Source organism: Protopterus annectens, chromosome 7.part0 (assembly GCF_019279795.1).
Source record: "Protopterus annectens isolate FY-2018-M chromosome 7.part0, PAN1.0, whole genome shotgun sequence".
NCBI classification, from domain to species: domain Eukaryota; kingdom Metazoa; phylum Chordata; order Ceratodontiformes; family Protopteridae; genus Protopterus; species Protopterus annectens.
Genome location: NC_056739.1, coordinates 1745200625 through 1745226711, shown reverse-complemented (window position 1 = coordinate 1745226711; position 26087 = coordinate 1745200625). Strand labels below are relative to the sequence as shown.

At 39.9% G+C, this 26087-nt stretch overlaps 1 protein-coding gene across 1 annotated transcript in view; it reads right to left on the bottom strand.

The window, feature by feature from the left end:
* Window positions 1-910: 910 nt before the first annotated feature.
* Window positions 911-26087, bottom strand: part of CIB1 (calcium and integrin binding 1) — a 633343-nt gene continuing 608166 nt past the window's right edge. Inside the window, exon 7 of the mRNA XM_044078285.1 lies at window positions 911-4523. Coding sequence (XP_043934220.1) covers window positions 4502-4523 — 22 coding nt within the window. The 3' untranslated portion in view covers window positions 911-4501. The remainder of the gene's footprint in view (window positions 4524-26087) is intronic.

Genomic DNA, 26087 nt, shown 5'->3' with positions numbered 1-26087 from the left:
CACTTTTAGTAATCCCTTCACCACCTTGTTTTTTTCTGTCCATTTTATGCAGTCAACAAGATGATGTCTGGCCCAAAGGCACATGATGTAGAGGTTGCGTGGATCTTGGGGCAGAATCTTGTGACTGTACTTAGTACATTTTTTAAATCCAAAGGCCTTACTTTCATACTCATTCCTGTAAACAGGCAAGCTCTAATTGTATGGAAATACTACAGTAGCCACTAACTTGCACAAGACCCATTGTAGCTGCCGAATAGAAATCAAAGCCACATTAATGGCTAGTTCTTTTATGGGGGAACAAGGTCCAGCTCCTACTATATGATAAACAGCGCTATCTGATAGAAAACATTCTCCTTTCACTACCCATAACAGTCTAAAAGCAGCAAAAAAAAAAAAAAAAAAAAAAAAAAAAAAAAAAAAAAAAAGGTTGATAACTGTGAAGTATTACTGACCTATCTGTACTAAAAAGTTACAAGATGACTCCCTTGACTTGAGTTGACTCCAAAACCTCATTGTTCCAAAATGGCGACAACAAGAGCTAGAGAGTGATTAAGTAGCATCACATTAGGGGAGGGTCTCAAGCTAGTAAGAGATGGGATCTATGTCAAAGACTAGCACCTCCAGTGAGCAGCCCAACTGGTCCGCTGTCCAGATTATACCAACTTAAATCTTAGATTCCAGAGACACATGGAAGGCTATGGGGGTACCCTCCACGAAAATGTTTTTGAAGACTTCTTGATTAGTCTCATGTTTGATGAATCATCCCATTCTTATTGCTGTTAGGCAAATGACTGTCTTCAATTTTGTGGTTTTCAAAAGACTGGAATCAGCGAGTTTCTTTTAACAAAATATCCAAAACACAATGGAAAAAATGGTCTGTAAGCAATATACACTTCCCCAAAGGAAAGAAATTTGTATAAGAACATATTTATTATATTTCAAACAGATTTTCAGTAAGAACAGAAATTTCATATAAAATAAGCACTCATCTAAAAATAAGACATGATTCATATATAAACTGTTAAACAGTTGTATATGAAAATCTTCAGTCATAATTGAAATTTCATAAGTAAACAATTCAAAGCATGACAGATGCAATTCACATATGAAATGTTTACAATGCAGTTCATTCATAATCTTAATGGAGATTAGGATACTTAGAATTTTTGTCTTCACATGGCAAGAAGATTCATTAAGAGACTTAATTCAATATTTATGGGTTGTTTGAAGAACTTCGACTGTGCAGTCTCAAAGAAGTGGTATTAACTTTTTTGGTCCTTATGGTGGAGACTTTAGTTGGGAGCTATTTTTAAACCTGTTTTCACAGCTAAATGGAAAAAAACAATGGCATGGCTTCACTACATTTAACTGTTTATACAGTACTTTAAAATCATTTAATCTTATTTACAATACTGTTTAAACCAACATAAATCTTCTCAGTGCTAAAATTACAATGCTCATGAATATCTGTGATGAAGAATAAAGCTTGAGTTGGGTTACAGCTTTGTAAGTCATACAAGGTGAAACTGTCTTCTACTTATCTGACAACAGATGCAATATGCTTTGTATTACATCCAATGTGCATATTTCATTACATAGGAATGAAACTTTAAAGTCATTGAAAATTCTAATAATTACTGTGGTACTGCTCACTTAAAATAACCTAAAACATCTTAAGTTCAACCTGAAAAAAGGAGTGAAAGGACCATTGTGCCAGTCAGGTTGAATGGCACAAACAGAATCAAAAATAAAGGTGGCAGTCACAGTGGAATGAAACTAAAAACTGTACATGGAAGAAGTCAGGCAAGCAGATATGGTCTTTTAAACTGTCAGGCTAGTGAGCACACTCGATGACTACCCTGTATATTGACACCACACATATTGTAAATGCATGCATGCACATTCACTCAAACTTGACCAGCACACCATTCAATGTCCACTAACCCAATGCACACACAACCCCTTTCCCAAAAAGACAAAAACATAATATCAATTCTGAGATCACACTTACCTTGGGGCAAGTACTGATCGTGGCAGAGATGCACAACCCTTTGTCTCACACAAAACCTTTCACACAACCCACACCCTCCAACAACCACTCCCAAACAGAGAACACATCTCCATTCTCAAAGATGTACTATCCACATACAGTGCTACCCCCACCTGTGTTAACAGAGTATTACAAAGTCCAAAACACACCGCAAATTTCCAGTCTCTCACCTTCACCGCACTTTTGCTCACTCACACATACACACCCTATTTATTTCCTACCTGTAACCAAGTGACCACATATGCATGCGTCTGAAATATCACAAAAATCCTCACTCCCAATACACTTTCAGAAGTGATGTCTGAGCTTTCAGTGTCATAAGATATGCATACTCAACATGCAAGCACATTCGATGAATGCTACTCAGCTGGACTGTATACTGCCAGATGGCACCAAACTAAAGGGACTTTGATCAATTGCTCCATACACCAGTAAGCATGGCAGATGTCAATGATTCATATAGACAAAAAGATTAAATAAACTTGAAATCAATATTTCAAGAAGTAGAAAGAAGGGCCAGTGAAGTCAACATGTATTTTCTGTGCGAAGATACAGTATTAGTGAATGCTGACAGTATTCAGTTCCATCGAAAAATGACAACTAAAGTAAAGCAACAAAATTCAGGATTATAAAAAAATCCAGTATCTTAAGATATCCCAGTAATTTTATCATGAAAAACAGCAAACAGCAATTCAGCCAATACTTTCCATTTTCATGTCTGCTTGTAAATCTTTTTAAGTGCAATTTTGTGTTGTGCAGCCATATCCACGCATAAAACTCTCTGAGGTGCAATGTAAAATTGACAAAAACTGGCTAACGTGCTACACAGCTGTATTATATCATGGCAAATCACTTAAATACTTAACCTTCTACTGCCACCATTAGCATCATCTATTAAACAGTTTGGTTCCATAGCTTTACATTATACCTCGTCACCTTCATTTTAATACTGGATATCAGGTACAAATGTTTCTCAACACAAAGTAAAGGGACAGCTTTTAAGACATTTAATATAAAGTGCAAAAGCTTTCAGATGCTTTAAAGAATCATACATATATAAAAGATGATTTTACATTTAGTATATATGTTTTTCCTCTCTATTATATAAAGTCTAAAGTTGAACATCACACAATATTCCATCCTTTGCCACCTATGTAGCATCGTAGTAGTCTTTAATTACAATTTTAAATTTACTGTAATTTGTGAATACTTTATTTTTCCTAGGTTTTTGTTTAAGGCATGCATGTTTCAGTTTCTTCAGTTTTGTAAAGTGCTTTTTTGATGAAATATATTAATAAAAATGGTGTTAAGTTACATAAATGTCCAGCATTTTGCATAGGTTGCTATAAGGCATGCGATCAAACAGATCACTGAGGAGCCTATACCAGTTTTCAAACTGCCCCAGAGTGATGTCTGGTTAAGTGACTTGCTTAGAGTTCCATATTAAGCAAATGAAATCTGAGGGAATCACACACTGGATTACAGAAAACAGGTTAAGTTTACGGCTTTAATCCTCTGTGCTAACAACCAAACAAAATGAGACTGGCAGAATCAAGCTCAATACTATAGGATGAAGCTTGTAAGCAGCTTCTAGCTATAATTCCCTATGCTAAACTGCTAAACATGCTTCCTCCTGCTTACCTAGCAGAGGATGGTTATGATATATTGACTTCTGGGTTATGGGTCCAGCATGCTTCTACTGCACAACTCTGCCATTTCTACCTCTAAAAGGCACACCTCCAAAATATTCCCAATTTCAGAACTTTCTTTGGACTCTAAAACGTATACTTTATTAAACACAACAGAAGAATGGCAATAATTAAAATCTAAAATGTCACCTGCTCAAGTTACTTGTTTTTTGGATTTGGGTTCTTGTTCTTAACTGGACAAACACAAAAGTATTAATTAAGACACACTATAAATAAGTTTAACCATCTAAAGTACAGGAACAGCATATAGAGTCCAACTGCATTTCAGTATAACCTTTTGTGTAATCATCATTCCATCTACCTACCAGCTGAAGAGGAGGGAAAAATAAGAATGCTTTTATTGCAGACGTGGAGGGTCAGACAGCTCTGAGACTGAGCAGAGATAGTGGTTAACTAACAATGTTAGTGAGGAAGAGGTAGTTATATAATTCAAAATCAAGTTTTAATTAACAGGTACTAACCAGTGGTTTATATTACCACACACACTAGCTGAGAAAAGCTGTACAAAATAATGGGCTGCTGTAGATTTTTACTTGAGTTAAAAAAGTAAAATTTTACAAAAAGCTTATCAGTTAGATAATTCAGTTGTCAAGAAGTTCAGTAATTAAACAATATGCTGCTTTGCTTCTTCTGAATATATTGTCTTCCAGGTTTGACAATTTCCCCTGCTAAGGTTTCTCCAGATAACAGGTTGAACATAAAGGGATTATGCTTAACATTTTATTCAGAACTTCCTGTGACTTTACAGCACGATCTTGAATGAACTGTAAGAAGAGAAAAAAAGGGAAACTTATGATATTAACAGCCATGAACAGATATCCCAGGATCACTGAGATTTTATTATACAGAAAATGTTACTTTGCATGCAGGATGCATAACTTGTATTTACATACTTAAAAAAGAATTTCCTAAATGGCACACTGAAGCACATCTTTGACAGGTTATTCACATTTTTTATAAACATACAGTTACAACAATATAGAGATAAATACATTAGTGAATGTAAACAAATTATTGTATTCAACAGCCAAAATGTTGACAAACATTAGCTGGCATATAGGAGTAGAACTTGCATGTCTTTATGTCGCAAAATGAAGAAAATGATAATAAAATAAAATAAAAACAGTGCAACAGTCAACATGTTTATGAAAATTTAGTGCCTTGGTCCTCACAGACCTTCCAGGGTACAACAATGCAACCCTAATGAAGGGTATATATATATGAACACTAACTAAAAACAATTAAACTGTTAATAATAATAATAATAATAATAATAATAATAATAATAATAATAATAATAATAATAAATGAATGTCTTAAAATTAAAATCAGTATTCAAGCCCCAGGAACCAAAGTTTGAAATTTAAAGATTAGCAAAGTTTGTTTCCTTTCCAACATATATTCCACATCTACATTACACTTTCTGCCATATTTTGATATAAAACAGTGTCAGGAAAAATAACTTGATGAAACTTAAAATGATAAGCTATACGGCTATGTGGATCCTGTTTTAAGTCACTTGTTCCTGGACTTAAGTCTTAAATTTGTGCTTATTTTTTCCGTATGTAAACTAACCACAGAAATACTTAAGGGCATGTAGAACCATTCACACTATCACAGTCTTTTATCTAAGACTTGAAAAAGTGTGGAACTGTGAGTAAGTAGCTTTTCAAAAATGAAAGAGAATTAAATTATTTTAATTATTTCAATTCTGCTCAAATATTTAAGTGCATTTGTGACCTGTGTGGTGATACTACTTTGTACTTTTCTGTTCTGTTCCATTCGATTACATTTTTAGTTTGTTCTGGGACCTTGGTTATTCTGCACTTCTATTTCTACAAGTAAAACTTGTAAAAGCAGTTTGTATTTTATTTAACATTTGTTTAACAAGAAAGTCTGACTAACAAAGACCCCATTTTCAGTGGAGACCTGGGGAGAAAGACTTCAGACACGTGTCTGGGAATGTAGGAGGAAACCAGAACACTCACAGGAAACCAATGCAAATGCAGGGAGGACATGCAGACTCCACACAGAAAGCACCCCAGCCATGAATCAACTACTGCACCACTGCGCCACCCCCTATTTTAAATCCTCCTAGACCAGTCATGTAGTTTAATTCAGAGTTGAGGTCTTAATCATTTATTACTGCATTCATTTATTACTGCATTTTTTTCACAAAAAGTGCTATTGGTAAATTTCAGCATTGTCTGGTGCCTTACACTGTAGCAGAAATTCAATAGTGACAGAACTGTCTCTGTTCCAGTTTGTGCTTCAGTACTTTAATATTCTGCATATCACCTACCTGCTTGCATTTTGCATTTCCCTCATCCCCCATTACCACATTAAACTAAGGATTTTGATAGAGTGCCAATATTTATAATTAATAATAATATAAAATGTATATATTTATTTGATTCCCAGCCTCTGCAGCTAGCCTACTTGTTCCTTAAAATATCCCAACCCTCCCATCCTTCTGTTATTGTTTTACAAGGCTGTGCCTTTACCCTCCACCCCTTATGATTATCTGATTTTCAAAGTCCTTCCCTCCCCTCTTCCACTGCTACTGACTGCTGTATAAGCTATTTATGTACTCTTCCCACCCACTGTTTTCCATAGACAGATGGTTCTCTCCTACTGGGTTTTTACATCAAGAGGACTGGGTTTATTCATCTTGTGGCAGGAGGTGTTTGCCTGGTCCAGCTGAATTACGGAATACACAAAAGGACCCATAGTGTGGATATTTTACAAGCCAGAGGGCTAATTATTTAGTTGTTTTTTTTCTGTGGTGCTATAAATTTTGCATGTTTGCATGGGTTGGCAGTGCCCTGTACAGTAGCAAACACCTACAAAGCAAATCTTCCCAATAGAACAATCCATAAAACTATTTCTCTGTCAAGCAATCCATAAAACTGTAACCTGTAAAGCAGCGATATAGCGCAAATACCTTGTGCACCAACAAGCTTAGAGCAGCTAGATGGGCCTTGAGTGGCAATATCTACAGATTTAGTAGAATTCAGTACTGCATAAAAAAAGTCAGCAGAATTTAGTACTGTTTAGCTTAATTTCACTCAATAAAGCACCCTTATTATTCTGCAGAAGCAAAGAACACTAGCCTTCTAATCCCAATACACCACCCCTTGCAGTTCATAAATCAAAGGAGTGGACATTATGGAAATGCAGTTTTTTTTTTTTTTTTTAACTTTTTCGAAGCCAGATTGGTGGATACGGGCTTCTTGAGACAATGTAGTAAATGTCTCATGTTTACTGACAACCACTTAATCCTTAAAGGATCAGCCACAGTATGCGAGAGGTTTAATTACACAATGGCATTGGAGGCTAAACTCTCACATACAAGTCCACGTCTGGTTGTCAAAACCACATACACAACATCCACCGCACAAAGCACACAACACACTCAGACTAACATATGCTGGGGCACTTAAAAGCAATCTTAATAAACAAAGATCGCCTAGACTACCTGCTGTTAAACCTATGCCTCAGCAAGCCAAAAGGCACTCAGAAAAAACACCACCTAACATCACACATACTGTCACTCTCAGTGGATCACCAAACACTAAGTCCCTAAGGCAAGCAAACACACGTCCCAAAATCTCATCTATAGAGACTCCATTTGTAAGATATACTGATGCCGTTCTACCCAGGATGAAAAAGGAGAAGATAATTGTTTAGTTGCTTATCTGGAGCCAGGATACACCAAATCATGCATGCACTCAAGTCATTATGCCACAGGTACCACTATGATACCATCATAGTCCATGCAGGTGTAAATGACCTGAAATATTTATTTTATTTATTTATTTTACATTTGTTGACCGGACTAGTCTAACTGGATATATATCCATTTTCAGTAGAGGCCCGGGGAGAAAAGCTCCAAACACCACAGTTATAACAAGGTTAAAGATTACATTAAATAGCTAACAAAATAGTAAGTAACTAGGTAGTAGATTACAATAAAATAGTAAATAGCAGTTAAATCTAATACATTGTATTGATCATAAAAAGACAAAAAACTGAAAATAGGACATGAATCTTCAGAGGAGTAAAATGTTTAAATGTTAGAGTAGTTTTACTGTTCTCTTCATTTCTGCTAAACAATATTGTCTAGTTTTGAGTAGAAACTGGGAAGTGGTAGAAACAGAGGTGATATTCTAGTCAGGGTTATTACAAGGGCATAGCCAGTGTGTTCTAAGGAATAATTTGAGTTTTTGTTTGAAGAGAAGGAAGTAATGTAAGTTCACTAGGTAGAAGGTACTAGTTTTTGCCAACTGTGTTTGAAAAGAGAGTCACCTGCCATGTTGTTGGACTTGTTTTATGCTAACTAATAGTTTATTAGAGGAGCGTAAGGTATTGAGATTTTTATAGGGGATTATAAGGTTGGAGAGTATTGGAGTTTTGTTAGGGTCATTGAGGACTTTATGGGCTATGGTAAGTTGGTTAAGCTGAAGCTGATTCTGTAGTTCAAGCCAACCAAGTTGTTTTAGATTGTGACAGTGATGGGTTCTGAAGGAGTTACCAGTGACGAATCGGGCAATATTATTATAGGAGCTAGCTAGTTTGAAAATGTTGCCTTTAGTTAGGTTAGTGTAAATTGGTGAGGCATAGAGCAGTACAGAGATTAGAAGTGATTGGGCAATAGTGGCTCTAGTTGTAGAGGTAAGGAAGGGCCTAATCCTATATAGGGAGCCCATTCTTCTGTTAACTTTTTTTATAGTGTTGTTACTGTGAAGGTCAAAGTTAAGGTTGGTATCTATTGTAATTCCAAGGAGTTTAGTGCTGGAGTCAGGAGAAATGAGGATCCCATTATCAGAGATGACTGAGAAGTCTAATGGTGTGGACTTACGGGTAAGGAGTAAAGAGTACGAGTTTTGTTTTTTTTTGGGATTCAAGAGGAGACAACGCTTTAAAAAAACATATTTCGACTGTGTTGATCACCTTCTGAGTTATAGATTGTAGTTCAGAAGGAGATTTGGCTGCGCAAATAAGTGTGGAATCGTCTGCATATTGTATGCAGGTAGCTTGTGGAATAGCTACATGCAGATCATTTATGAATATAGAGAAACGTAGAGGGGCTAGAATTGATCCCTGGGGGACACCCAAGGTGGCAGGCAGGAGGGATGACAGATTATTCTCCCAGAGCACTGCTTGCTGCCTTTTGCTGAGGTAGGAAGTGAACCATTGTATTGCTAGTGAGTCAAAGGAAAGAGATTTTAGTATATTTATAAGCAAAGGGTGGTTGACCATGTCAAAAGCTTTTGAAAGATCAATAAAGAGAGCTGAGGAGAGAATGTTATTATTACGGTTTCTGTTGATAGAATCAGTGAAGGAAAGAAGGGCAGTAGTGGTGCTATGGAATGGCCTAAAACCATGCCGAGTATTGGCTAGTAAGTTATGTTGAATTAAGTGGTTCAGTAGCTGGTGATGAATGCATCTTTCCATGATTTTAGCTAAAGGAGATAGTAAAGCTATAGGCTGGTAGTTGGAGTATTCATTCAAGTTACCCCCTTTATGTAGAGGTATAACATGAGAAATTTTCCATATGTCTGGGATGGTTCCTTCCTTAATGGTTCTATTTATAAGAATCGATATGGGATAGGTTACAGATGTCGCTGCTTTTTACAAATATTCAGCTGGGATCTGGTCAGCAGAAGGAGTACAAGGCTTCAGTTGAGTTTGAAGATAAAAGTAGTCGAGATGGGTTGTAATTTGAAATTGGGAATAGGTCTATTATTGGGGATAAGAATGCTAGCATTATCAATGGATAGTTGGCTGGCTAGGGATTGTATGGTCTCACTAAAGAATGTGTTAAAGGTGTTAGCAATTTCGACTGGGGTCTTGAGATCAGTGTCTGTTGGGCTTGGTGTACTGGAGTGACCAGGGTTAAATGAGTCTATTGATACTTACCCAGAATTTCTGTGGATTATTTTGCTGTGTTTGCTGCATTTTATAGTAGAAGTTTTTTTTATCTGAGAGTATTGCTTTTTTTGTCAAATTTCTCAGTTGTTTAAATACTTGTTGATCTGCTATAAGTTTAGTACATCGCCACCTATTCCAGGTTTTGTTTCTGAGTAGGATTTCTTGCCTGGTTTCTTTAGAAAGCCAAGGAGCTGGTTTTGATCTAATTCTAAGGTCTTCTTGAACTATATGAAGAGACATATTATAAAGCTTTCAGACTAAGTGTCTCAGGATGGTATGAGCCTGGCACTGATCAGCATATTACCATCAGTGAGAATAATTCTGCACAAAATGATTGATTACAACAATTGGCTGTCTTTTTGTTGTCATTCAAATGGGATCCAATATTTGTCAGCTTGGGAGGACATGGTCAACAGATCATGTTGCTCTGCCAAGGATGGTCTGCACCTTTCCCCTCTAGACTTTTGAATACTGGCTAAGGCTTTGTCCACCCCCATAGTGCCTTTTTAAGGCAATGCCAGACTGACAAACCTACCAACATAGTAAGATCTTCTCAACAGAACAACAAGGCATTACTGCTCAATGCCAGGAGCCTAAAAAAGAAGTTATGTACTCACCATAATGTTCCATCTGTGTTGCTCATTTTCATTTATCCTTGACATATGGGTTGGTTCCGATACTGGAAGTGACTCGGCTGTTACTACAGCTCGTGTAGGCCAAAAACTCTTGAGTTTCACCTCTACACACAATCCTTCTCTCTCAATTACCTCAGATCGAGTTTGCAGATCAGATATAAAAGTCACAGATAAGGAAGCCTCAATGGAAGCCATATCTGCTATACCTTAAAGATCACAATAACTCAAAGGTACATTACCCCTTCCACCAAAAAATCTTCAAAGGCCGAGGGATGGAGGGAGGGGAGCCAAGGATAATGAAAATGGAAAACACAGATGGAATGTTATGGTGTATACTTAACTTCTTTATCTGATGTTGTCAATTTTCATTTTATCTTTGACGTATGGGACAGAGTCCCCAGCTTCCTTAGATCTTGAGAGGACTCATGGAAAGACATTCCTGAGCATCACTGAACCAAAGGATGCTCTTCCCCTAGAGACCAAATCCAATTTGTAATGAGTAATACAGTTATGGGGAGAAGCCCAAGTAGCTGCTGCACATGTCATTCATTGAAGCTCTAGATTAGAAAACTGCTGAAGTGGCTACATATGTTGCAGAGTGTACCTTAATAGGCCTAGACAAGGCAATTATCTTCTTGTCATAGATAAAAAGGAAATATAATCCTTGAGCCATCTGACTAAGGTCACCTTGTTGACTGGTTTTCCAAACCTAGCACTTGAAAAAGAGACAAATAGTTGGTCGGATTTTCTCATGTCTTTCGTCCTGTGATGGTAGAAGCATAATTGTCGGTGAACATCTAGCAAATGCAAACAGTATTCACCTCTGTTTAAAAAGTTTAGAAAGACCACTGGCAAATTAAAAGTCTGATTGATATCAGACTCTGACACTACTTTAGGTAGAAAGGCTGGATTTGCTCAGAAGGAAACTTTGTCTTTCTGAAAAATCAGATATGGTGGTCTGCATAAGGCATGAATTTCTGAGATTCTTCTACCAGAGGTTATTGCCAACAAAAATTATGTTTTCCATGACAAATCGTTTAGATCACAGTCTACAGGCAGTTCGAAGGAAGAATGTACAATGGCTTGCAGCACTAGGGTTTAGGTCCCAAGGTGGTGTATGATCTTTGAAAGGAGGTTTCAGCAAAAGCATCCTTTTTAAAAATGACTTACAAAGTCTATGAGAAGCCAAAGGACATTCTTTCAAACGATCATGGAAATGTGAAATTGCTGCTTATTGTATTCTGATGGTAGATGGGGAAGTTCCTGAACTAAAAAGAGATGCAAAGAAATCTAAATTATCATCAGTAGAAGTGGAAAATGGGTCAATATCCCACGCACGAGCTCAAAAGGAAAATCTCTTCCATTTACTAGTATATAGTCTGTGTTTGAACGCTTGAGAAGCTAGGAGAATTTGACGTACTGGGGAAGAAAGGTTAAGTTACCTGGCAACTAACGGAACTGGAGGAACCATGCTATCAAGCTTGAGCTTCAGAATGTCGGGATGAATAAGTCCGTCTGGATGGAAAAGAAGCTCTGGAGCAGGATCCAGAGACCATGGTCATTGAATCAGGCCAAAGAAAGGGGAACCATATCTGTCGAGGCCAAATGGGAGCAATGAGGATTACTTAGCTTTTCAACCGGAGTGCTTTCTATAAGAATTTTGAAATTAGAGGTATTGGGGGAAAGGCATAAAAGAGTCCAGGGAGGGACAGATGTGATGAACAGCATCCTTTGGTGACTGCCCTGGAGGGAAAAATCAGGGCAAAGTAATTGCTGCATTTGTTGTTTAGGGGTGAGGTGAATAGGTCGCAGCAAGTCTGGCCCCATTGATGGAAAATCTTTTCCGTCACTTTTGGATTGAGAGATCACTTGTGAGGTTGGACAATACATCTGCTTAGTTTGTTTGCTATCACAAGGGAACTCCCCGGAATTTATTTATTTATTTTATTTTGCATTTGTTTATTGGGAAGGTCTGACTGAACAGAGCTGTCCATTTTCAGCGGAGGTCCGGGGAGAAAATCCCCAGAACAACTGCTAACATACTATACATAAGATATTTACACATTCTGTTATAAAAATATAGCAGAAAATAACATATGATTGTGGGTTACTATCAGAAAGCGGCTGGAAGAGATTGCCCACTGTGACAAAGAGAGTAAGATTTGATTACTCCCTGTTTGTTGATGTACTAACCTACTGACATAGTGTCTGTTTGAATTGTAATTGTGCCCACAGGAAGAGATGTTTGAAAGGCTTGCAATGCTAAAAGCACCACTCTTAGTTCCAGAACAATGATATGCAAGTTGGCTTCTAAGGGGGATTAAGTGCCTTGGATAGTCTTGCCCAGAAAATGCCCCCCCGTCCCATCTGGGAGACATCCATGGTCACTATGGCCTTGGGTTCTGGAAAGACAAAGGGGCAGCCCATGAGAATTTCTCTGAAGGGAATCCACCAGGCTAGATCCTTTCTGCAATGACTGATCAGAATCTGGTCCGACATGGGTTGGTATACCAAAAGACCACTGTGGTGCCAGTAGCCACTGTAGAATTCTCATATATCTGGCCAAGTGAACTAGAGTTATCGTCACTACCATAGAGACTAGAGCCTGTAAAATTAGTCGAGCGGGTACCTTCTTGCTGTGGATTATTTTCTGAACCTGAGTTATGATTTTCTGAAGTCGCACTGGAGGAAGGGATGCTACAGTCATTGTCATATTCAGCACTGCCCCTATAAACTCTGAGTTGGAGTCAGTTGAGATTGTTCGTTATTTACATTTATTCCTTGGTATGCACAGATCTTGAGAACGTAATCTCTTGCCTCTTATCAACAGATGTCTGGTCAGAGTGGTAATGAGCCAGTCATCCAAGTAAGAAACACCTGGAATCCTTGCAGTCTCAAGTGAGCTGCTACTACTGCCATACATTTGGTGAACACCCCGGGGGCTGTGGTGAGACCAAAGGGCAGCATCCTGAATTGGTAATGACTGGCTCCCAGCCAGAAGTGGAGGAACTTTCTGGAGCACTTGTCCATTTTTATGTGGTAATATGCATCCTGAAGATCTATCAAGCACATCCAGCTGTCCTTTTCCAAAATGGAAGAATGAACCACGACCATCTAGAATTTCATTTGCTGAAGTGATTTTCTCAACTCACTGAGCTCCAAAAATGGTCTCCAGTCCAGTCTTTTTTGGCACTGATGAGTGGATGGAAAATAGAAAATTCACCCCGGGGATCACTCCAGTCTGGTGGGACTTCTTTGATGACTCTTTTCTCTAGCAGTGTTTGTATTTCTAGAACTGCTGGTTCCCTCTGATTGGGTGGAACATCAGGGATTTTTTTGCATAGGGAGGGATGAAGGGAGACAGATATGGTATAACATCTGGAAATAATCCTTTGCATCCATGAATCTGTTGTTATATTTAGTCAGTGTTTTGGTGCAAGGATAAGCATCCCCCCCGACTGCCTCCAGAGGAAAACAATCGGGCCTTCTTTCAGGAACACTGAAAGGGCCTACCGGGAAGCAGTCCCTGAAGTTTTGCTTCTGCAGAATGCTTCTACCACGTGTATGGTGTCTTCCATTGTAGTTTCCCCTCTGCCCCTGGGAGAACTGCCATGTGTCCTGGAAAGGCCCTTGGGATTTTTTGAACCATATCTTTCAATCTCTAATTCTTGGAAAAGGATCTTTGTTGGGAGGGTGGAAAAAAAACTTACCCCTCACAGCAGAAAGGGTCTTAACATCTTTCTCACACCTGGATAATGTCTCTCTTACTTTTGGGCCAAACAGAGATGATCCATCCAAAGGTGCATTGATGAAAGAAGACCTAAATGGCTCCACAAAGTCAAATAGATGTATCCAGGTGTATCTCCTTATGGCTACACCTGAACCAGACACTCTGGTGGTCCCTTCGGCTGCATGCGCAATGAGCCTCATGGACGAGCTTGACACAGACTCCAGGGTTGCCAACTGGGAAGCGCCTTTTTCTTGAACTCCCTCAATAACAGCTCTTGCCAAGGTATTTGGCAACTCCTTAATCAGACCCTTTTGAAGTCTGGTAAAATGTGCCAGGAAATTCAAAGACCTTAACGCAAAGGTCAAATAAGCCTAAACCTGCTTCCCAAACCTATCGCCTGAGATTTTGTTGAGTGGATAGATGAACTCTCCTCAGTGAGTTCCTTTTTCTTGGTGGCCGCCATGACCATGGCATCTATCTACTGCTAAACCTTTAGCTCAGAACCGCTTGTCCTCAGGTGCACAAACATTTTGTATGATCTCTTGGAAATGTGCTCAACGGTGTCTGGAGCCTTCCATGGCTGCTGAGAAATTAACTGAATGAGTTTCTCAGTGGATGGGATCACCCAAGAGGTAGATGGGCAAGTACTGAAAGCCTGCAGGTAAACTGATTCCGCCGAGGAAGGGTTTTGGAACTTCCAGTCACCCCTGTTTCAAAATTTCTAAGATGTCTCCAAAGCAGACATCACTGGGATGACCTTGGGGACCCCTCCCCTTCATCAAAATCAGTGCCCTCCATGACTGATTCGTGTGGGGAATTGAAGTACTTCCTCTTGCACTTCTTCTACGGAACGTCCTCGGGGGATAGTCTGGAGAGGTATCAGAAGATGATAGAAAGTTGTATCTAAGATTCCTGAGGTTTCAATACTCGCTGCCCCAGCAGAGAGACAGGTCGAATAACTGGGTGTGAGGAAGGTATCTGCTCCGAGGAGGAAGTGACCGACTTGAGTCGATAGACAAGGCCCTCTCCACTGCCTCAAAGGCTTGTCCCCTGAAGTGGGAAGGGAGCCCAGAACTGGGATAGACTGCCTCGTAACCGTTGTCACTCACAACTCCGAGACAGCCACCGAGATAGAAGTCGGAGCAGAACTAAACCATGTCAATGCTCCAAGGTGCAGGGAAGGCTCTAAAAAAATTGGAGTCAACAGGGCAGATACAGCCCCTGGAGGTCTCCGGATTAGAAAGCACTGAAGGACTCAGGGTAATAACCAGTTATAAAGCGATAGAGCTCTCTGGAACCAATACAACTGCTGCTGGATGACTGGGAGCTGTAAATTCTTTTGCCATAGAGGATGTTAGAGGAGAAGTAGTTAAAGAGGTGAATGAAGGTTTGGCTCCTGAACCTTTAGGGGCTGGAGCTAAAGGGATTTCTGTAAAAATCTCTCACATACAAAATTTTATTCACTAGACTCTCCACGTCGACTTCTGTAAGACTTTTGGTGGAACGGACTGACATTAGAAAGGGAGATTTTGGCCTTTGTAGGAAAACTTTGGGTAACTCTCCCACAGAAGGATCAATAGAAGGGGAGTAACTTCTTCTGGGTAAAACTTCTTTTTGCGCATTATCCATACTCTGCGCTGATGTAGTCGGCATTGAGGAAGACCCAGGAAGCAAGATTTCTTGTGCCAAAGCTTTTGGCATCAAAGCTTCTGAAGCAGGAACAGTTTTAGGTGCCGGAGATATTCCTGGTACCAAAGTCTTAGAACTGGAGTCTATCAGTTCCAAGGAACTTTTAGAAACAGAGGATCTTGGTTTCTTCTGAGTCGATGCCGAAGGAGACGTTGGTACCGACAAACGTCTCTTTTTGTCCTTCTCCAAAGGGGATGATAAAGAAGGGGAAGAAACATCTGTTTTACTCTTGTCCTGAGCAGTTAAGGCCTCTCCAAAGGCGGAAGGAATCAAACCTTTCAAGATTAATCTTTTTTTTTCTTTCAACAAGAGCCCTATGAATAAAGCCATGGCAAATACTACAATCTTCCTGTAAATGTACAGGACCCAAACAATAAACACACAAGTGCAAATCCAAAAGAGGGATCTTATGGCTGTACTTCTGGCATTTTTTGAAGCTCGAAGGAGCCCTGGTCTTCTCAGCCATAATAAAAGGTCTGGAAAACACACAGACACACAGCAAAGGAGGAGATATAAAACACACTCAAACCAGAAAACTGAACAGGACAGCAGTGTTCTTCCTTTTTTTTTTGGGGGGGGGGGGGGAGACAAAGAGAAAGAAACCATCAACTATGACAGTAGAGGAGTACACTGAAAGTGTACAGAAAGTGGGGTATCAACAATGGTAGTGGAGAGTATACAGGAGTGCACAGAAAAGTGAAAGTGATTACAACTAGAGGGGTAGAGGAACAGCAGAAAGGATGATATAGAGTTTAAACAAAGGTAACAACCACAGAAAAAGGAAGAAACTTTAAAGAATATAAAGAAATGTATCCAAAAAAAGAACTTAGCTTGAGAGCTACAGCAAACATGTCTGTCTTGAAAAGTGTCAAACAAGATCTGATAATTGAGAGAGAAGGACTGGGGGTAGAGGTGAAGTTCGAGAGTTTTTGGCCTCTGCGAGCCATAGTAACGGCTGAGTCGGTTCCAATATCGGAACTGAGCCCATACGTCAAGGATAAAATGAAAACTGACAACATCAGATTAAAAAACTCCACTCCTTCCAAGCCCTCATCACACTCAAGAATATTGATATCTGTGCAGTTACTGAGACATGGCTTAAAGTAGCACAGAGTACCCCAGCAATGCAAGGTTTCAGTGCCCTCCACACTTTTAGACCAGTAGCTGCACAGACAAGGGATACAGATGAAGATGTCTCAATATACATTAATAACAAGCATACCTCTAGGATGGTCAAACAAGATGATGTGCTGGAGTTCCTCCACATACAGATCACAACAGCCAAAATACTGAAAAAACATTAGCTACCATATAGGGAAGAGGTGAAGCCTAGCTAGCTTGGCTACCTAAGCCTTCAGTTATTGACAGGGCCAGCAGAAAAGAAGAAAATTCTAAGTTACCAGGAGTCCCAACCAATGTAGGAAGTAAGTGTGTAGGAGCAAAAACAGGAGCAGCTAACAGCCTTCAAAGCTTTTTGCTTGAAAAGATAATCGCCATGGGCCAGGATATAAGCTCAGTCAACTAAATAACTGGGCAACAAAAGACAGAAAAGGCATAGCTGAAAGGGAAAGTCAAGACCTGGAAGATAATAAATCTGCAATGAAAACGGAGCTACAAGAACAAAACAACTTGCACAGCTGAAAGACACAATAGAGACAAGGAGAAAACATGGAGGATTTAGAAAACAATTCATGAAGGAATACAATTACATTCATCAGAATACAAGTGAAAGACCATGCACTGAAGCAGTTTGAATGCAGAGGCATAAGGATCATTTTGTGCTGCCAGCAATCCAACAGTCAGTGACTGAAAGAATCTACAGAGAGTAGGCTGCAAGTACCAAGCTGCAGAAAATATATCCAGGCACATAATAGTATGCTTTCATCCCTCTGCAGTAAAAAAATGAGATAAAAAGACAGCAAGACAGCTGAACTTTATTCACTTTGTTTGGACATTCATAAATCATAAAACTACTCAGAAACCCAGTACAGGAAAAAAAATATATATGCTGGAAGTTGCAAATGAGCTGTGGATGTCCAAGATTTCAGGCTGGGTAAAATATTCAATGACCCTAAAGGTAAAGCACAATATGGACAGAGTAGAGAATGTCGTGGAGTATAAACAAAGGATTTATGGACGTGGAAATAAGGTAAATAACAGCAACAGCATTTTTTAAAACTTCCCATATGAAATAATATGGGAAACTAACTTCAGAATACATACAGGTGACGTACAAATGCAAATGGAGCAAGCTACAGCAGACATATATGCAAACAGGAAGAAAAATATTTCCCCAGAAAGTACTGAAGCTTCGCACAGCAGGAAAAAAAGATGAGAAGGAGCCAAGCAAAGGGAGTAGAAGGAATATAAGGAAAATGGAAAGGACAAAAATGTGGAAACAAGACTTAAAGAGTTAAGCTGATTCCTCCTACTTCTTCTGCTATCTCAATAACAGAATCAGCTAAACCAACCTCAAATGCTTTTCTGAAATCAGCTTATCTGTGTTTCTTTTGCAAAGTTTTCACTCTTCTTCCTTACTTTTTTTTACTTTTTAAAGCAACTGAATAAAAAGCATTCTTTATTAAAATTTTTTTTATATATTTTTTATGTTTTTATTTTAGTCTTTTTTTAGTTTTTAAGTAAAATATGCATTTCTCTGTGCTTCTGTCACATTACTCAAGAAGGCAATTAGCTAGACAATGGAAAAAATGCAGACGAGAAGTTTGCTGTTTTTTCTGATGTCACACGAGGAACGTGACAGAACCACAGAAGAGCTTTCTTTTATTTAAGAAAATGTATATTAATCCATACACACTTATTCTGTCATTTTCTCAAGTGAATAATATTTTAAAAGTGTCCCTGATTAGAAACAGTCTTGTATTATTGCATTTTTGTGAGTCAGTGTATGTGGTGTGTCTGTGTGTGGAGGAAATGATGTAGGGAGATGTGTGTGTGTGTGTGTGTGTGAGTGTGTGTGTATAGGAAATGATGCAGGGAGATGCGAGTGTGTGTGTGTTTTTAAAGCCGCTCATACTACAGTGCTTCCCGCTCTATCCCCCTGTGATTCTGTTACATGTTTGTGGGTGTGTCCCTCGTCGACAAGAAGCTCAAAATTTTTTCCGCTATCGCGAGAGCGTGACAAAACCACAGAGGGACAAAGCCAATTTCAATAAAAAGCATTCTAAAAAAGTCATGGCCAAAATCAGAAAGAGCAACTCTCACAGAGACAAGAACTAACTGATTCAACAAAACCAGAAACTAAGAGGTTCACTAAAATTCAACAAAGCCAATTGCAAATTCAGGATAGCCTCCCAGGCTAAGAACAATCACAAATCCTTCTTTAGCTATGTCAGGAACTATAAAGGTAATACTCAGCAGTGTGCAGAACTGGTGGTAAATGGCATAACTTTTTTTTATATTCTACGTCGCTATAAAAGAATGTGTAATTATAACTATTTTAACTAATATGCAAAATGTGTTCACAGTGGAGTTAATCAAAGATATTTCAGTGCATTATTTGCCTCTTCATGAGTTATTTACTTCATTAGACACATTCTGTTGATATAAGCTGTGCTGTTTAGCTACCATTTGTCTGAATGCTTTTACGAAACTTCACTTAAAAGCATTGCCAAAGTAGATATTGTATTAGAGAGAGCTGCACACACACTTGGCTCACGTGGTTGTTTAATTGAAGCTACACTCTCGGACTTTCATTTATCTATGGAACTCAGTTTAATGTCTTCTCATAATTTTCATCATTAACTGCTGATTAGAAACAACTTGTCATGTCTCGTGTACGGGCAAAATTCTTCAGCAAATGTTGCTTTGTTTATAATTTCTGTTTTTAGTGACTTGAGTGCACAATGTGTGTGTGTGTGTGTGTGTGTGTGTGTGTGTGTGTGTGTGTGTGTGTGTGTGTGTGTGTGGTTTTATCAAACGTATACAAGGAAACTGACAACTACTCATTTTACAGTTTTAAATGTTAAGTTTTCTTGGTTTAGTTCAGATTTTACATTTCAAGTCTAGAGAACAGAATATAAATAATAAATGATAATATAAAAAAGGTGAAAAGAAGCAAAGCTATGTGCATGGTAATAATTACTTGTATCCCTTGGTATATACGGATGCATATTCACTAAAATGGGATTGCTCGGGTACCACTTCAAACACTTACATACTCACAATATTCACATTTACTTTCCATTTCACTTTTTTGTGCCTTCTTCCATGTGTGTGTGCATGTGTGTGTGTGCATAAGTGTGTGGAGGAAATGATGCAGGGAGATGCGAGAGAGAGAGTGTGTGTGTGCATAAGTGTGTGGAGGAAATGATGCAGGGAGATGAGAGAGAGAGAGAGAGACAGACAGAGAGAGAGAGAGAGAGAGAGTGTATTTAAAGCCGCTCATAGTACAGTGCATCCCACTCTATCCCTCTGTGGTTCTGTCACGTCTTTGTGGGTGTGTCCCTCACCGACGAGATGACTGGCATTTTTTCTGCTGTCTCGCGAGAGCATGATAGAACCACTCAGAAAAGAGCCACAAAGCCAATTTCAATAAAAAGCACTCTAATAATAATAAGAAAAACATGAATAGGTACTGACGTATAAAGACCTGAGAGAAAGGAGGGACAAAAGGAAATAGAACCAGAAAAACGTTGGGAAAAGGAGAAAGAGTAGGTAGTACATGAAAGGATGTAACAGCGGGTAAGGGACGCAGTGAAACAACTTCAGGAAGTACTTGGGACAAATGACCAAAGTCTGAGAATTATACACAAATGGTACCCCACACCACAAAGGCTAGAAAAAAAGAGGCTGAAAGGAGATTAGTACATGTTGGGGATGCCAGACACAGGAGGCAGGGATGTTACACGTTCTGGGAGTGTAGGTGGGTATAGGAACTATAGAAAAGACAAGGTCCAGAAAATATGGGAAAGGCTGTATCAGGAAGAGATGCAACCCACATTACAATTCTGCATGTGTAGAGCAACAACAGAGGGGATGAGCTTGAAGGAGAGAGAACACAGAGTCATACAACTGCTTAGTAAAAAAAAAAAAATAAAAATCATCATCAGAAAGGGATAAAAGAAATAATAGAGAAAGAGATACACATGAGATTCACTGACTTGGGAAGAAAATGGCAACGCTGAAAAAAAATTATGAAAGGAGAAAGGGAGAATATGGTGAAGCTGTATAATAATGTAATGCAATGCTATAAGACTGGAGCACAGACCAGGGAAGATGTGGACTGTTAGGAGAGCATACAATCTAGAAGCTGCCAACCACAGGAAAATATGTTACACCATGAACGAGGGTTGCAAAGTATGATAATTCATTAATGGTTTTTGGAAAAGAAAAAAAATATAAAAACATGTAAATTCTAGTTACATTGTAGCTTATGTCATAGAAAAAGAAAATTGTCCTGTGATAAGGGTATGCACAAATGTAAATCATACATACTGCATTAAGAACACAGACAAGACACACACACACACACACACACACACACACAAATGATTTGTCGTGTGTGTATGTGTGTGTACATATATGTATATGGAGTAGCAGTTTCTTTTGTCAAATGCTGAGTTTTGTTGTTGAGTGTAGACTTTGCAGTGCAGAATTTGGCAATGTTGAAGCGTCACTGCTGTGTATGGGATGTGCATTTAGTTAAGGTAAATGGGTATGTGTCTTAATGGTGGAACTTTCGGATACACCGAAAGTTTTGGCATTAGGGGTGTGCCAGTGTTTGAAGCTGAGGATTAGAGTAAAGACTAGATAAGGGGATAGTTTGATGAGCATTGTCAGTGTGAGCACTGCATGGGGATTGTATCTTGCACAGTGGTACCATTAGGGAAAATGTTTTTCTTAAGGCAATGTCTAGGATTAGGGGCAGGAGAAAGGTGAGGGCGAGGATTAGCACACATGAGTAAGGTGGAGCTGGAAGGCAAAGCCCCCTGTTAACCTTACTCACGTATGCTAACCTTGACCCTGACCCCCAACCCTATACATTACCTTTTGAAAAACCCTTTTTCTAACAAACCCACACTACCACTATTCACGCAAAGCTTGTCTAGTAGTATTGCTAATTTTTTTTGTCTTCTATTTTTAGTTAGCTGATCAGAAATGGAGCATACCTGTTTTCCTTTTGCAATCAGTTGAGCTTCAGTGATTAGATTTTTTCAGTGAGGTAAATTTTGAGTTTAAGATGTCAACTGAGTGAGTGTGAATCACCAATTCTAGATTTTTTAATGCATTCACATATAACAGAAATAGCCAAGTACTAGATTGCTTGCCTTTGCGGGTCATTACAAGCTTAGCCAGTTTCCATTTTGATGCTTGAATTAGCCTATCCCATTTGATGATACATTGGCCTTGCCCATCCCATGGTCAATAAAAAGATGTTATGTACTCACCATAACGTTCCATGTGAGTTGTTCATCTCGCCTTCATTCGTACTGATGGGTTCGGCGCCGCTCTTTGGCTCCGACTCTGTAAACTGCAAAAGCTCGAGGCCTTCAACCAGCTCGAGGCCAACTCCCTATCCCATGATGCACCCTGATCTTTCCTCAGATCTTGTTTGCTGCCAGCTGACTACCTAATAGTATAAATATACCACTCAGACAGCTGGATAAGAGACAATGCACCATAAAGGACCTCAAGTAGACTGGAAGGGGGTTGGAGGGTGGGACATAAGAATGAAGGTGAGATGAACAACTCACATGGAATGTTATGGTGAGTACATAACTTCTTTATGTGAAGTTACTCTATCTTGCCGTTCACTCTGATCGGTAGCGTCCCAAGCACCACCTTTCTCGGGTGGCTCACGGGAGAATATTCATCAGAACTGTGGAACCAAAGGAGGTCCTGTCCCTGCAGGCCTTGTCTACTTTGTAATGAGTGATAAAGGTATGAGGTCTTGACCAGGTAGCTGCTGCACAAATAGAATCTAATGGTAACCTTGCTTTCTTGCAGAAAAAGCTAATGATGTTGAAACAGCTCTAGTAGAGTGGGCCTTTATTTTTTGTTGTAAGGGAGCATTCTCTGGACTATAAATAACGGAAATGCAATCTGACAGCCATCTTGACAAGGTTACTTTTGTCACTGGGGCATCCTTTTTGACTCTGAAAAGGAAACAAAGAGCTGATCTGTTGATCTGGATTGTTTTGTTCTATCTAGATAAAATCGGAGTTGTCTATGAACATCAAGTTTGTGCAGCATGTGTTCAATCCTATTTGTGTACTGAGGAAAAAAACGGGCAGCTCAATGGATTGGTTAAGACTTGTCTCTGAACAAACATTTGGTAAAAAAGGATGGATTAGTTCTGAGAAAAACTCTTGTCATTATGGTAAATCAGATAAGGAGGTTTGATGGTCAAGGCCTTCAACTCAGAAATCCTCCGAGCAGAAGTAATGGCTATCAAAAGTATAGTCTTCCATGAAAGGAATTTCAAAGGACAGGATAAGATTGGTTCGAAAGGAGGTAATATGATTCTGGAGAGAACAAAATTTAGATTCCATGGCATAACTGGAGCTCTGATTGGTGGCCTCAAATGAATGGTACCTTTAAGAATGGCTTTAGCGAGTTGATGTGACATGACATTGGAGCCTTGGAAGCCAAGATGAAAGTTTGAGATTGCTGCTAATTGAACTCTGATGGTAGCTGCAGCAGCTCCTTCGTTGAAAAGTTTAGTTAAAAATTCCTATACAGATGGGATCGGAGCTAGATAAGGATCAACATAATTTTGAGATGGCCATAAAGAAAATCGTCCATTTGCTAAGATATAACTTTCTGGTGGATGACTTATGAAAAGATGTTATAATATGTTAGGCCTCAGCTGAGAGGTTGTAGATCTTGGCTATTGTGGGAAATGGAGCAGCCAAGCTGTCAGTTTGAGGGAATGAAGAGAAGGATGAAGAGCCCCCAATGAATGGGTCAACAGATCCGGAACTTGGTCCGGAATCCAGGGTTCTTCCAAGAGATGAGGCTGTAGGAAGGGAAACCAAATTTGCCGAGGCCAGTAAGGGGCTATTAAGATCATAGACCTTCCCAGAGATTTTGCTTTCTGTAATACTTTTGGAATCAGAGGGAAGGGTGGAAAGGCATAAAGGAGACCCAAGGGCCAACTGTGCACCAGTGCATGTCTTGGGGCATCCCCTGGCCGGGGAATCAGAGCAAAGTAGGTGCTGCATTTCATGTTTGTTGGGGTTGCAAAGAGAATGCAGCAAGGCTGGCCCCACCTGCGGAATATCCGTTCCTCTATTTGTTTCTTTAGGGACCAATCGTGAGGCAGTAAATTGCCCTGCTTAGCTTGTCTGCAATCACACTGGATTTCCCCAGGATGCGCATTGCTGTCGGAAAGCACTGGGAGGAGATTGCCCACTGCCATACTCTCATGGCCTCTCGACACAGGGGGTAAGATTTGGTTCCTCCTTGCTTGTTTATGTACCAGACCACTGACATTTTGTCTGCCCGAATTGCAATTGTTCCCAGAGGTAGAGAGTCTTGAAAGGACTGCAACGCTAGAAGTACCGTTCTCATCTCCAGAACATTTATATGAGCCTCGTGTTTCTTCCACGTGCCTTGAGCTGTTCTTCCCGGATAATGCACCCCCCCCCCATCCAATTAAGGAAGCGTCCGTGGTCACCATGGCTATGGGATTGGATAGAACGAATGGATGGCCCCGAGTTACATGTTGAGATGTCAGCCACCATTGAAGGTCCACGTATTCGTTACAATAATTTGGTGTGACTTTGGAAGTTCCTGAAAGGACCATTGAGAGACTAGGTGCCATTGTAGAACTCACATGTGCATTAGAGCGAGAAGAATGGCAATGATTACTGCCGCCATTGATCCGAGCAATTTGAGTACCATTGAGACTGGGGCTTTTTTCCTTGGAAGCAGGTCTAATATTTGTTTTCCTAAGAGACAACTGTGTTTGGTTCTGCTCCTATAAAGACGGTCTGTTGCGATGGTGATAAGGCAGATTTTTCTGAGTTGATGGTAATCCCCAATTGATTGCAGAGATTTAAGGTTGTGTCCCTCGTCTGAATAGTTGATGCTTGGTGGAGGCAGTGAGGAGCCAGTCATCTAGATATGGAAACACCTGGAATCCCAACCGTCTCAGGTGAGCAGTGATTACTGCCATACATTTGGGTGAACACTCTGGGGGCTGTAGTGAGACCAAAGAGCAGAGCGCGAAATTGATAATGGCTTACTCCCAGCTGGAAGCGTAGATGATCCCTGGATGGTTTGTCTATCTTTATGTGGTAGTACCCATCCTGAAGATCTACACAGCACATCCAATTGTCCTTCACCAGAAAGGAAAGTATTGACTGAAACGTGACCATCCGGAACTTTGTCTTTTTTACTGACTTGTTTAGTCTGCTTAGGTCCAGAATAGGTCTCAAGTCCCGGTTTCCTTGAAACTAAAAAGAACGTTGAGTAAGTTCCGGATCCTCTCTGGTCTGCCGGGACTGGTCGGATGACTCTTTTGTCGAGCAACCTTTGGACCTCTAAGGCTGCTTGGTCCCTGTGACTGGGTGGAACGTCTGGGATTTTCTTTACTAGATGGGGTGGAGTGGCAAAGGGAATTGAGTATCCTCTGGATATTATGCTTTGTACCCAGATGTCTTTTGTCATTTTTAGCCAGGCGTCTAGTTACAAAGATAGACGTCCCCCGACTGGCTCCAGAGATGAACAGTCGGGCCTCCTTTCAGGAGCGCTGATAGGGCTTGCCAAAGAACTGATCTTTGTTGTCCTGGTTCTGCGGACCCCCTCTGCCACGTGGACAACGTCTTTCATTATTACCCCCTCCTCTGCCTCTAGAGTAGGTTTCACCACGAGTGTTCTGGAAAGATCCTTGAGATTTACGGAACCATATCTTTCCACCTCCCCTCCCTTTGGGGTAAGGTCTATTTGGGGTAGAAAAACATACTCCGACGGCAGACAAGGTCTTTCTGTCTTTTTCACTCCTGGTAAGTGTTTTCTTTACCTTGGGTCCAAAAAGGGACAAACCGTCAAAGGGGATGTTAATGAAGGAAGACTTAAAGGGTTCTGCAAAGGAACATAAGTGCATCCAGGAATGTCTCCCGAGAGCGATTCCTGTACCCGCTGCTCTGCTTGTACCATCAGCTGCATATGACAGATGCATGGAGGAGTTCACTATCTAATTAAGAGTGGAGAGCTGGGAAGTTACCTTACCTTGTCCAAAATCCCCGCAGCTACTGATCCCTGCAAGGTGTCTCCTAGCTCCTTCAGGAGATCCCTTTGTAATCTAGTAAAGTGTGTGAGGTAGTTCAGCGATCGAAGGATGAAGGCCGCTGAAATAAACATAGGCTTCCCGTATC